Source organism: Salvelinus sp. IW2-2015, linkage group LG4q.1:29, assembly GCF_002910315.2.
Source record: "Salvelinus sp. IW2-2015 linkage group LG4q.1:29, ASM291031v2, whole genome shotgun sequence".
NCBI classification, from domain to species: Eukaryota; Metazoa; Chordata; class Actinopteri; order Salmoniformes; family Salmonidae; genus Salvelinus; species Salvelinus sp. IW2-2015.
Window position 1 is genome coordinate 28,774,485 of NC_036842.1, and position 14,157 is coordinate 28,788,641.

A 14,157-nucleotide genomic window follows, 5' to 3' on the forward strand; every position below is an offset into this window, starting at 1 on the left:
CACTGGACTCTACCCCTCCACACACATACTGCACTGACACTCCCAACACACACATTACATATGCTCACACACAAAACACACACATGCATATTGACGCCACAAACTCGCACATAGAAAAACTTTCACTCCTGTTCACTCTCTTCACATACGCTGCTGCTACTCTGTTTATTATCTATCCTGACTTCCTTGTCACTTTTACCGCTGCCTACATGTACATATTACCTCATCTACGTTGTACCCTTGCACATTGACTCAGTGCCGGTACTTGCCTTGTATATAGCCTCGTTATTGTTATTTTTTTAACCCATGGAGAAGCATGTAGACCACATTACCTTCCTCCAGCTCTAGAGATATTGCAATAGATGTGCATAAATCACTTTCACTACCATTGTTGTGTTCGCTATTCCACATAAGTCTCTGGCTAGCGACGTATAGGTAAACAGTAAAAAAAGGGCTCCTGAGTGCCACAGCTGTCTAAGGCACTGCATCTCAGTGCTAGAGGCGTCACTACAGACCCTGGTTCAATCCCATGCTGTATCACAACTGGCCGTGATCAGGAGTCTCAAAGGGCGGCGCACAATTGGCCCAGCATCGTCAGAGTTAGGGGATGGTTTGGCCGGGGTAGGCCGTCATTGTAAAATAATAATTTGTTCTTCACAGACTTGCCTAGTTAAATAAAGGTAAAATAAAATAAAAACACCCATCCATTGTGGAGATCTGTAATCCCTGGCAGTGAATCTGAAGTAGTAGACCACTCTCACTGGTGCTGTGAAGATACCTGCATCAAAGGAGAAGCAATCAGAGATAAGCACAGTCCATCTCTCAAAACCAAAGTGAGTAATATTTGCTGTAGCTGGATTCAGTGTGTATAGATTAGTGTGGTCAAGTCATTAACTGTAGTGTCTAGGTTGGCCAATGTTGGTGATGACTTTGCTGTAGACCAGTGGGGTTTCAGTATTGAAGGGTCCAACATATATATCAGAACAGCAGAGAAGTCCAGCTTTGGTCTGTCTGTAACCCCAGGGAGTGAATTTACTGATTGTAATATTTTTTTTTAAATAAACCTTCACCACACTATATTTTGAAGCCAAGCAAATGACTCAATATCTTGACAGACCACAAGCCATAGCGGCACTTTGTCGCTCCTGCTTCTCATTGGTTGTCACTCTGGCACCCATGGCTGTCATTACATAGGAGAGGAAACTTTTATTTTTTTATTTCACCTTTATTTAACCAGGTAGGCTAGTTGAGAACAAGTTCTCATTTACAACTGTGACCTGGCCAAGAATAAAGCTAAGCAGTTCGACACATACAACAACACAGAGTTACACATGGAATAAACAAACATACAGTCAATAATACAGTAGAAAAAGTCTATATACAGTGTGTGGAAATGAGGTAAGATAAGGGAGGTAAGGCATTAAATAGGCCATGGTTGCGAAATAATTACAATATACCAATTAAACACTGGAGTGATTGATGTGCAGAAGATGAATGTGCAAGTAGAGATACTGGGGTGCAAGATAAATAAATAAATACAGTATGGGGATGAGGTAGTTGGATGGGCTATTTACAGATGGGTTATGTACAGGTGCAGTGATCTGTGAGCTGCTCTGACAGCTGGTGCTTAAAGCTATTGAGGGAGATATGAGTCTCCAGCTTCAGTGATTTTTGCAGTTCGTTCCAGTCATTGGCAGCAGAGAACTGGAAGGAAAGGCGGCCAATGGAGGAATTGGCTTTGGGGGTGACTAGTGAGATATATCTGCTGGAGCGCGTGCTACGAGTGGGTGCTGCTATGGTGACCAGTGAGCTGAGACAAGGCGGACCTTTACCTAGCAGAGACTTGTAGATGACCTGGAGCCAGTGGGTTTGGCGACGAGTATGAAGCGAGGGCCATTCAACGAGAGCGTACAGGTCGCAGTGGCGGGTAGTATGTGGGGCTTTGGTGACAAAACGGATGGCACTGTGATAGACTGCATCCAGTTTGTTGAGTAGAGTGTTGGAGGCTATTTTATAAATGACATCGCCGAAGTCGAGGATAGGTAGGATGGTCAGTTTTACGAGGGTATGTTTGGCAGCATGAGTGAAGGATGCTTTGTTGCGAAATAGGAAGCCGATTCTAGTTTTAATTTTGGATTGGAGATGCTTAATATGAGTCTGGAAAGAGAGTTTACAGTCTAACCAGACACATAGGTATTTGTAGTTGTCCACATATTCTAAGTCAGAACCGTCCAGAGTAGTGATGCTGGACGGGCGGGCAGGTGCGGGCAGCGATCGGTTGAAGAGCATGCATTTAGTTTTACTTGCATTTAAGAGCAGTTGGAGGCAACGGAAGGAGAGTTAATGGCATTGAAGCTCGTCTGGAGGTTAGTTAACACAGTGTCCAAAGAAGGGCCAGAAGTATACAGAATGGTGTCGTCTGCGTAGAGGTGGATCAGAGAATCACCAGCAGCAAGAGCGACATCATTGATGTATACAGAGAAGATAATTATTTGTCTCATAAACGTAATTTTATTTAAATATAGTTAAATAAAGGTTCAATAAAATAAATATATACAATGCCTTGAGAAAGTATTCATACCCGTTGACTTACTCCACATTTTGTTATATTATAGCCTGAATTCAAAATGGATTAAATATATTATTTTTTTCATCCATCTACACAAAATACATCATAATGACAGTGAAAACATGTTTTTGACATTTTTGCAAATGTATTGAAAAGGAAATACAGACATACCTAATTTACGTAAGTATTCACACCCCTGAGTCAATGTTTGTAGAAGCACTTTTGGCATGGATTACAGCCAGAATCTTTCTGAGTAAGTCTCTAAAAGCTTCCAGTGCTGGATTGTGAAACATTTGCCCATTATTCTTTTCAAAAATCTTCATGCTCTATCAAATTGGTTGTTGATCTTTGCTAGACAACCATTTTCAGTCAAGTCAAAACTAACTTGGCCACTCAGGAATATTCACTGTCTTCTTGGTAAGCAACTCCAGTGCATAATTGGCCTTGTGTTTTAGGTATTGTCCTGCTGAAAGGTGAATTAATCTCCCAGTGTCTGGTGGAAAGCAGACTGAACCAGGTTTTCCTCTAGGATTTTTCCTGTGGTTTCTCCATTCCGTTTATTTTTATCCTGAAAATCTCCCAAGCATACCCATAACAGTAATGTGTTGTATTGGATTTGCCCCAAGCATAACACTTTGAATTCAGAAAAAGTGAATTGCTTTGCCACATTTTTTGACGTATTACCTTAGTGCCTTGTTGCAAACAGGATGCATGTTTTGGAATATTATTCTGTACAGGCTTCCTTCTTTTCATTCTGTCAATTAGGTTAGTATTGTCTAGTGACTACAATGTTATTGATCCATCCTCAGTTATCTCCTATCAGCCATTAAACTCTGTAACTGTTTTAAAGTCACCATTGGCCCCATGGTGAAATCCCTGGGCGGTTTCCTTCCTCTTCGGCAACTGAGTTAGGAAGGACGCCTGTATCTTGTAGTGACTGGGTGTATAGATACACAATCCAAAGTATAATTAATAACCTCACCATGCTCAAAGGGATATTCAAAGTGAGCTTTTTTTTACCCATCTAGGTGCCCTTCTTTGTGAGGCATTAGAAAACCTCCCTGGTCTTTGTGGTTCTATCTGTGTTTCAAATTCACTGCTAGACTGAGGGACCTTACAGATAATTATATGTGTGGGGTACAGAGATGAGGTAGTCATTCAACAACCATGTTAAACACTATTATTTCACACAGTAAGTCCATGCAACTTATTATGTGACTTGTTAAGCACATTTTTTATTCCTAAATGTATTTAGGCTTGCCATAACAAAAAGTCAAGGGTGTGAATACTTAATGCCTAGAAGGCCAGCATCCCAGTCTCACCTCTTCACTGTTGAAGTTGAGACTGGTGTTTTGTGGGTACTATTTAATGAAGCTGCCAGTTGAGGACTTGTGAGGTGTCTGTTTCTCAAACTAGACACTCTAATGTACTTGTCCTCTTGCTCAGTTGTGCAACGGGGCATCCCACTCCTTTCTATTCTGGTTAGAGCCAGTTTGTGCTTTAAAAAAAAACCTGTATTTTGTATTGTATCATTGTGGAGTGACACGGTTTTCTAACTTTTCTTAATAGAAGAACTGTTCTACAAATCAGATTGAACCCTGTTGAATGGTAATCTCCAACACATTTCAGCTGTCTGTGGGGTGTTCTCTCCAACCCTCACTTCTCCTCCTCCTCCAAATGATTCTTGAAAATATATTGTCTTTCCATGCAGTTGAATAGAAAAACAATGGCTCAAGAACAACACACACATCAGAAAGATTAAATTCATATGTTTTATTTTCACATACATTAGATGTGCTGTTCTACAGGGTCAGCCATAGTAGAGCAAACAAGGGTTAAAGCAATAGATTGTTCACCTTGTCAGCTCTGTTAGTCAAACCAGCAAACTTTTGGATACTGGCCCAACACTCTAACCACTAGGCTACTTAAGCACTTTGTCCAGCATCATTATTGGTAAGCCTATACAAAGGACAGATTAAAGGACAGATTACTTTGGGCTAGATAGAAAATAAAGAATGCTGCAGGACTAAAATAATTGCTCGATTTGAACAGTAGGTTCTTGGCCAGTTACAAGTTTACCAGTGAGTTTTTGTTAAAAATAAGATTTAGCTTTTTTTCTTTGAGCTGAATCACAATCAAGAAACACAAATAATACATTAGTTCAATATTATCTGCTACACAAGTAGTAATAGCAGAAGGAAGCATGTATTCACCTCACTGACTGAGGTAAAATGGAGTTTAGTTCACTTGACGTTTTCAGCCATCTGCTATCAGAAAAAGACCATTCTGTCATTTGAAAATAAGTAATTTTTTACACTTATACCATAGTCCAATGGTAAAAGAGAAAAGATTGATTGACATAGCGTTTGTTTGAATTACATACACTTGGGTTGAAACGAAGGCGGGCTCATTCAGGGACCTAGATAATCTTGAATCGGCGATGTTTTTCAAAATTTTGGGCAGTTAACCGTTGCCGAGCTAAGGCAGACGGTTGTCAGCAGCCTAGTCAACTGTATAACAAAACCTTTTTAACCTTAACTACAGGTCTTACTTTCAATAATCATTATGGTAAGTTCTGTCAAGATGAGTGGTGGCTATAGCACAACTAACAAAAAGTTTCGTCAAACTATCTAATGTTATGTAGCTAGCTAACTTTAAGGTAACATGAAGTTGGATAACTCGTTGCTAATCATTCTGCGTAAAGTAGCTAGCTAACAACATAAAAGTAAATCTGTCAGCTTTGACACATTTATCTTGGGAGCTAGCAAGCTAATTTATTGAAATTGTATTTTCCACAGCGTGAGTGCATCTCTATCCACGTTGGTCAGGCTGGTGTGCAGATCGGTAATGCATGCTGGGAGCTGTACTGCTTGGAGCATGGGATCCAGCCTGATGGGCAGATGCCCAGCGACATAACCATAGGTGGAGGGGATGACTCCTTCAACACCTTCTTCAGCGAGACAGGAGCGGGAAAACATGTCCCTCGTGCAGTTTTTGTGGATCTCGAACCAACTGTAGTTGGTAAGGACGAAATGAGCTAAGCCATGGTTACCATATGCTGTAATAAAAAATATAATCCTCCCTGACCAGAGAATGATTTTTCATAGATGAGGTCTGCACCGGGACATACCGTCAGTTGTTCCACCCTGAGCAGCTCATCACCGGTAAGGAGGATGCCGCCAACAACTACGCTCGAGGCCACTACACCATTGGCAAGGAGATCGTGGACTTGGTGCTGGACAGTGTGTAACGTTAGCTTGTATTTTTTTTGTTAGCCTGAAGCCATGTGCATCCTCTGCCCAACAAATTCGAGAATGAATCGTTTGGAGTGCTGCAGTTCGCAAACGATATTGCGCTTATAGGGGCAGTTAAGCATTGCATTCCGCCAATAGTCGTTCACAAGTTAGTCCAGTTGCAGCCACAATTAGACCCTGTCTCAAATGTACCAAGAAAAAAAATCGTATTTGTATGCCTGGCAATTAACAAATGTATATTGTTTAAAGCACGACTTTACAAGTCTGTCACAAATGACAGCTCTGGTAAGCCCTTTATGGTGAACGACATGTGAACAAGAGGCTTGTAGAATCATGGCTATTTAGAGTTTTCAGTTCATTGTTCACAGGTAGGGTGTCCTGGTGCCCTGGAAAGATTTGTTATTTTGAGTCTTAAGAGATCAGTCAGTAAAAAGAGCCGAACTTCCCATCACTTGTCCATAACCTGTGTTCTTTCTCACCTCAGTCAGACCAGTGCACTGGCCTTCAGGGCTTCCTGATCTTCCACAGTTTTGGTGGTGGAACTGGCTCAGGTTTTGCTTCGCTGCTCATGGAGAGACTGTCTGTGGACTACGGCAAAAAGTCCAAACTGGAGTTTGCCATTTACCCTGCCCCTCAGGTATTGCTAATGTTTAGTTGTTCACATGATTATATGGTAGATTTCCACATCAGCAAAACTTTTACTGTACTTTATATCCCTGTACTCAATACTTGTTTGATATGTACATTTTCATTATGTAACACCTAATGATGAAGTTCTACCTCTTGTGTATGTGTTCAGGTGTCCACAGCAGTGGTGGAGCCCTACAACTCTATCCTGACCACCCACACCACCCTGGAGCACTCAGACTGTGCCTTCATGGTTGACAACGAGGCCATCTACGACATCTGCCGTCGTAACCTGGACATCGAACGTCCTACCTACACCAACCTCAACAGGCTCATTGGCCAGATTGTCTCCTCCATCACTGCCTCGTTGCGTTTCAATGGAGCCCTCAATGTGGACCTGACAGAGTTCCAGACAAACCTGGTGCCCTACCCCCGTATCCACTTCCCTCTGGTCACCTACGCACCGGTCATCTCTGCTGAGAAGGCCTACCACGAGATGCTCTCTGTGGCAGAGATCACCAACGCCTGCTTCGAGCCCGCCAACCAGATGGTGAAGTGTGACCCTCGCCACGGGAAGTACATTGCATGCTGTACCGTGGGGATGTGGTGCCCAAGGACGTCAATGCTGCCATCGCCACCATCAAGACCAAACGCACCATCCAGTTTGTCGACTGGTGCCCCACCGGCTTCAAGGTAAATAAGCAATGGATTAATTAATTCACACTGATCTATGCTTCTAAACATTTAAGGCACTTGGCATGTTAATTATTGGTTAGTCAGTATTTGACTTTTTTTGTTTGTGCCCTGCAGGTTGGCATCAACTACCAGCCACCCACGGTGGTGCCAGGTGGAGATCTAGCCAAGGTCCAGAGAGCTGTGTGCATGTTGAGCAACACCACGGCCATCGCTGAGGCCTGGGCTCGGCTCGGCCACAAGTTTGACCTGATGTACGCCAAGCGTGCCTTTGTGCACTGGTATGGAGGAGGGGGAGTTCTCTGAGGCCAGAGAGGATCTGGCTGCCCTGGAGAAGGACTACGAAGAGGTGGGAGTAGATTCAGTGGAAGGGGAGGCTGAGGAAGGAGAAGAGTACTGAACACTGACACATGTTTTAGATAATTGACAATTTCAATAAAAGTTATGTGTTTTGTTCCATTCTCCTGGGGATTTTTACCAGCATGATGTAATGGTTTATAAAATAATAAAAAATCAAGCAGGAAAGTATACTTTTCTGGGGGGGGCAAAGTTAACTACATCAGCACAATAGTTCAATTACCCACTGTGTCCAGTTGATAGCAACAAACACATCAGGCATAGAACACCTTGTATTGGTTATAAAACATTTATTGATTTGGATGAAAGTGGGGAAAGTCAACCTGTCAGTCTACCATTACACCATGAATGTTTGTTCCTAGGGAGTGTAGATCAGATGTACAGTACCAGGGACTACTGTAGTTCATATTTTAAATGTTTCCTGCACCATTTCATTTTTGAACCCCCATGTGTTTTCCTTGAGGTGAGCTTGTATGAGCAAAGCAAACTATAGATGTACAGCCAGCTGTAGATCTCTTCCCCACATGGCAACTTTGACATTAATTTAGGTTGCATGGTTATTTTCCATATCCATCTTCCAGTTAGGTGGGGTATAACTACCTCTTATACCGGTATACAAAACAAAGTGCCAAGTCAGTAGGTAAGATGAGAACATCTTTGGCAGGTCATTCAAATCCATCCCAAAATGTTTATGTTCCCTTGTAAAATAGCATAGTATATTCCTGGACTTGCATCCTCTCTACCTACTGGAAAGAACCTCCACCAATGAATAGGAAAGCACCTAGATTACAATACATATTGAATTGAAATCTATTTGAGTAGTTCTGTTCACGGTTGATGGACTAGCTATATTTGTGACAATACCGGACTCCTTCCTTTAGAAGAATAGGAACTTTAGGGTTAACTATTATCACACCACCGGTCCTGACCTTTGGGGTTACACACAACTTCACACATACTCAAGTGTGTGCACAGGAAGACACCACCTTCAGTTTACAAAAACTACATCTCATCTACACAGCATATAAATACCAGTCAGAGAGTTATGTCTTCAGATTAATCAGAAAGCTAGTCTTAGAATAAAAACCTAAGAGAATCAACCCCCAGGCTGTAGCTACTGGACGGAGCCTGTCAGTCAGGAGTTTTCCCTGTGTTACTGACAGGCTGTCATTGGTTAAGTCACCAACACTCATTGTTGGGTCAAAGGTAGATAGAAACACCATGGATGATGACCCTATGGCTACAGACCCCCCCCCTCACTGCATGATGAAGCCAGTTCGGGGGGACAGGCATGGGGAGGTGGGGTGTTGCTGGGGGGATTGAGGGTAGGGGCTGCTGGGATAGCCTGGAGGACCCTGGCTGGGGAAAGGCATGGCGGGATACGGGGCGACTTGGTATGAAAGGCCGCTGTGCTGAGGGGAGGGAGGAGGGGCAGCTCGCGTAGATTGGGGGGAGAGGGCTCCATTTGTGTAGGGGGTAGAGGGGAAGTCCTGGGGTCGACTGGGCTGGGTAGTGGTCTGCTGGGGTCTAGTGAGACCCTTCAGCACCAGCTCTCGAAGTTTGTCAATCTTTACACGGCGCACGTGAGCAAGATGGCGCCTCCGCTGGTAGTCGTCGATAAAGCAGTCCAGAGCCAGCTCTCCATCCAGAAACGAGTCTGCCATGTTCTACACAGGGACATCAAAGCAGGGTTATATTCACACAAGCATACAGACTCAACATAATACACACCAACACAAAATATCCTAGAGTGAGTATTCTTGTGCGTGTAGGAGTGTGTACATGTCTATGAGTGTATTCTAGTGTTGGTGTAGTTGTGAATGTATATTCTAGTGTAGTTGTGAATGTATTGGTGTGTGTGTCACCTCAGTCTCCTCTTCTATCTTGGCTCCCTCAGCTTGCAGCAGAGCCAGCAGAATGTCCAGAGAGCTGTTGCCTGAACCATGGTCTGAGGGATAGAAAGATGAGGGAGAAATGGTTAGAATACACTAAAACACTAAGCATCACAGTGAATGACTGTCCTGAACCTAAGTTGTGACTTGATCCCTGGGGCAGAGCATCAATGTAATGGGACTGAATACAGTAGCTGGCTAGCTGGGGCATTCAAAGGATACTAAGCAGCATTGAGTACAGGAAAGCCTATCAGGTAACAGCTGTCTGACAGGGTAGTCACTAGATGGCCCTGCTAGAATGGACAGAGAAATTGTTGTCACGGTACCAGTGGTGTAAAGTACTTAAGTAAAAATACTTTAAAGTACGACTTAAGTAGTTTTTTAGATTATCTGTACTTTACTATTTACATTTTTGACAACTTTTACTTTACTACATTCCTAAAGAAAATATTGTACTTTTTACTGCATACCTTTTCCCTGACACCCAAAGTACTCATTACATTTTGAATGCTTAGCAGGACAGGAAAATTGTCAAATTCACGCACTTATCAAAAGAACACATGGTCATCTACTGCCTCTGGCAGAATCACTAAACACAAATGCCCCTGGCTATCCGTACATTTTATAAATGGAAATTGGTGCCGTCTGCTTTCCTTAATTAAAAGGAATTTAAAAGTATTTTTACTTTTTACTTAAGTATATTTAAAACCAAATACTTTTAATCAAGTAGTATTTTACTGGCTGACTTTCACTTTTACTTGAGTAACTTTCTATTAAGGTATCTATACTAGGGATGCACGATATATCGGTGAACATATCGGTTTCGGACGATATTAGCTAAAAAATGCCAACATCGGTATCGGCCCGATGTCTAGTTTAACGCCGATGTGCAAAACCAATGTCAAAGCTGACGTGCATACCTAAAAATTTAGCGTTATATGTGCAACACAGCATTCCTAACCTGGCCCACAATGTCTGCTGTGTGGATCAAGCAGTCAACAAGTCGAGCAGTCATTTGAAACAGTAAGAACATTTCAGCGAGACAACTCACGAGCTAAATCCATTAACGGCAAGATAATGGAATTCATTGTCCTTGACAATTAATTAACCGTTCTCTGTCGTGGGTGATGTTGGCTTTCACGACTGGTCGAGCAATGGTACACACTACCAAGTGCGCTATTTTTCAGATGTTGCCCTACCGGAGTTGCTATTAGCTTCACAACATACAATGGAATGCCGTTTGGGTCTTTACGTGTCAAAAAAAGATAGACATCAAACCACACTATTTGACAATAACACTATTTAAAGCATTAAATAAGCGTTTCATTTGACACGTCAAATAACACAGTTCTATTATAGAATGTTGTGTGTTCTGAATTTGCACGTGCAAGCCAAACGCCACCACTACTATCAGTAACACTGTCAAAGCTGTACAAAAAAGTCTYCAAACAATACCGCGTTGGTAATAAAGCATTATTTGTTCGACCACAACTTCTGGGGTAGCTAGCTTTAGCTGGTACTAAGCTAGCACCAATACAACCAGCCTGAAAACAATGACCAGTAGAAACTGCAGTCATTGTCATTATTCTTAGCAATGATTTAGGAATCCTTGTGAYTAAGTATTAGCTAGGTAGCCACTTGTTGTTCGCCTATTGAAATTGAACTTCAGTTCATGAAAATAAATAGCTAGCCAGCTACTTAACCCTGTTGCCCAAAGCTAACGTTATAAGCAGCCAGTTAGTAGCTTCATATGGCTAGTGATGCTCGACAGGACCTGGTTATGTTTTGTGAAGGTAGCCACAATAAGGATTAGGCACAATAGTGGAATTTGCAGTTTGCCTTCAAAATAAAAGTATCTCTTTGTAAGTGATGCAGGAGGTTACAATTTGTGGAATCATGCCATATTTAGACTAGATAATGTTAAACAAGGTTGGAATGTGAAGCAATGAAATGGGGTATCAGTCTACTCAGTGACAAAGAACACAACTGTGAAGAGTTTACGCACATATTAGCATTGTAGCTCTTATCTCAGGACCGTCACTGTGAAATCACCTCCCCAGTCAGCCTATTGTGTGTATTGACATTCATATTGCACTGTACAGCTTTACCTAAGGATTGGGGATCAATGAAATGGGGTATCAGTCTACTCAATACCCAAGATATTTTTTCCCAACGTCCTCAGACTTATCAGACTCCAAAACACCCACGCAGTATTGTTTTTCCTCTGGAATAGTGTTCAATACACATATGTTGACAATAAATGTGGCTCAATTCACTGTTGTTACAGAGTCCCGCAATAAGAGCTATGACGCAAATGCTCTCTGGGTGGCACTGAGTAGACTGATACCCCACGTCATTGATCCACAATCCATAGGTAAGGCTGTACAGTGAAATAAGTATGCCCCCAATGCAATTCTCAAGTATAATACATCCAGTGTGACTTAATAGATTTGTCAAATTAACAAAATTGTCTTTTGTTGATTTTATATAACAACATTCCAACCTCGTTTGGCATGATCTATTCCAATTATGGCATAATTATACTATATGTATTCATTTGCATCACTGTCAATGACATACTTTTATTTTGAAGGCTAACCGCAATGTCCACTAATGTGGTTAATCCTTATTGTGGCTAGCTTCACATAGATGGGTCCGACCACCAATAATAAAATAAGAACCGTCTTATAAATTAGGGTTATTTTAGATGACACCTTGCTATATAGTTAGCTAGCTACTGAAACATATGTCGTTTTGCTATGTTTTGGGGGAAGAACATTGTTTGCATCCATGAGCTAGTTAGCTTTTTTTTAAATGACCAGCACTGTAGGTGCATGAGACAACTTTACCAGCATCATAACATACGTATCGATGAATCGTTGTCACATGAAATACGAGCGATAGTTATTACACATTCATTACACTATGTAAAAAAAAATATGAACGTGTTAAATTATTATGTGAAGTGCAGTCATATTCCGGTCATGATTGGTCAAATAGTGTTATTTGACACGTCAAATATATTTTTTGACAAGCAAAGACCCAAACGTCGTTGCATGGAAATCCTGGTTGAGAATGAAATGAATGAACAACTAAACAGCAAATAGGTTTTGATAATATTTTACTGGTAAGGGGGACATATGTAAATGCCAACAAAATAACTTTTTGGTCAGTGTGGTGTGTGTGTGTAACCTTATTTAACTAGGCAAGTCAGTTAAGAACAAATTCTTATTTACATTGACAGCCTACCCCGGCCAAACCCGGACGACGCTGGGCCAATTGTGCGCCGCCCTATTGGACTCCCAATCATGGCCAGATGTGATACAGCCTGGATTCGAACCAGGAACTTTAGTGACGCCTCTTGCACCGAGATGCAGTAACTTAGACCGCTGCGTCCACGTGTGTGTGTTAACTATTTAACCGTACAAGAATGCTTAAAAGACAGCTAAAATTATAAATATCGGTTAGGTTGGTGGTGGAAACTGTGGTTCCCTTCTTTCTAGCGTGGCCATGTAGTGACAGCCAGACTGACAGAGGAGCAGTATCTAGAACAACCCCACTGACAGAGGACCAGTATCTAGGAACTACCCCACAGACAGAGGAGCAGTATCCAGTAACAACCCCACTGACAGAGGACCAGTATCCAGTAACAACCCCACTGACAGAGGACCAGTATCCAGTAACAACCCCACTGACAGAGGAGCAGTATCTAGAACAACCCCACTGACAGAGGAGCAGTATCTAGGAACAACCCCACAGACAGAGGAGCAGTATCTAGAACAACCCCACTGACAGAGGACCAGTATCTAGAACAACCCCACTGACAGAGGACCAGTATCTAGGAACAACCCCACAGACAGAGGACCAGTATCCAGTAACAACACCACTGACAGAGGACCAGTATCCAGTAACAACCCCACTGACAGAGGACCAGTATCTAGGAACAACCCAACTGACAGAGGACCAGTATCCAGTAACAACCCCACTGACAGAGGACCAGTATCTAGAACAACCCCACTGACAGAGGACCAGTATCTAGGAACAACCCCACTGACAGAGGACCAGTATCTAGGAACAACCCCACTGACAGAGAACCAGTATCTAGAACAACCCCACTGACAGAGGAGCAGTATCCAGTAACAACCCCACTGACAGAGGACCAGTATCTAGAACAACCCCACTGACACAAGTTATCTAGAACACACCCACTGACAGAGGAGCAGTATCTAGAACAACCCCACTGACAGAGGACCAGTATCTAGAACAACCCGACTGACTAGGGACCAAGTATCACAATAACAACCCCACAAGAGGACCAGTATCTAGAAAACCCACTGACAGAGGACGCAGTATCTAGGAACAACCCCACTGACAGAGGACCAGTATCCAGTAACAACCCACTGACAGAGGCAGCAGTATCTAGAACAACCCCACTGACAGAGGAGCAGTATCTAGAACAACCCCACTGACAGAGGACCAGTATCCAGTAACAACCCACACACTGACAGAGGACCAGTATCAGAACAACCCCACTGACAGAGGACCAGTATCAGTAACAACCGCGAGTATCCAGTACTCACCCCACTGACAGAGGACAGTATCTAGAACAACCCCACTGACAGAGGACCAGTATCGAGAACAACCCACTGACAAGGACAGTATTAGACACCAACTGACTAGCAGAGAGCAGTAATCTAGAACAACCCCAGCTGACAGAGGAACAAGTATCCAAGTACAACCCACGGACAGAGACCTCAGTATCTAG

At 42.6% G+C, this 14,157-nt stretch overlaps 1 protein-coding gene and 1 pseudogene across 1 annotated transcript in view; one reads left to right on the forward strand and one right to left on the reverse strand.

Moving 5' to 3' along the window:
• Positions 1-4,327: 4,327 nt before the first annotated feature.
• Positions 4,328-14,157, reverse strand: part of LOC111961788 (vacuolar protein sorting-associated protein 37B-like) — a 13,404-nt gene continuing 3,574 nt past the window's right edge. Inside the window, exons 3-4 of the mRNA XM_023984312.2 lie at positions 9,366-9,448; positions 4,328-9,167 (exon numbers count right to left, since the gene is read on the reverse strand). Of these exons, the coding sequence (XP_023840080.1) occupies positions 8,757-9,167; positions 9,366-9,448 (494 nt within the window). The 3' untranslated portion in view covers positions 4,328-8,756. The remainder of the gene's footprint in view (positions 9,168-9,365; positions 9,449-14,157) is intronic.
• On the forward strand, positions 5,048-7,543 carry LOC111961789 (tubulin alpha chain, testis-specific-like; annotated as a pseudogene).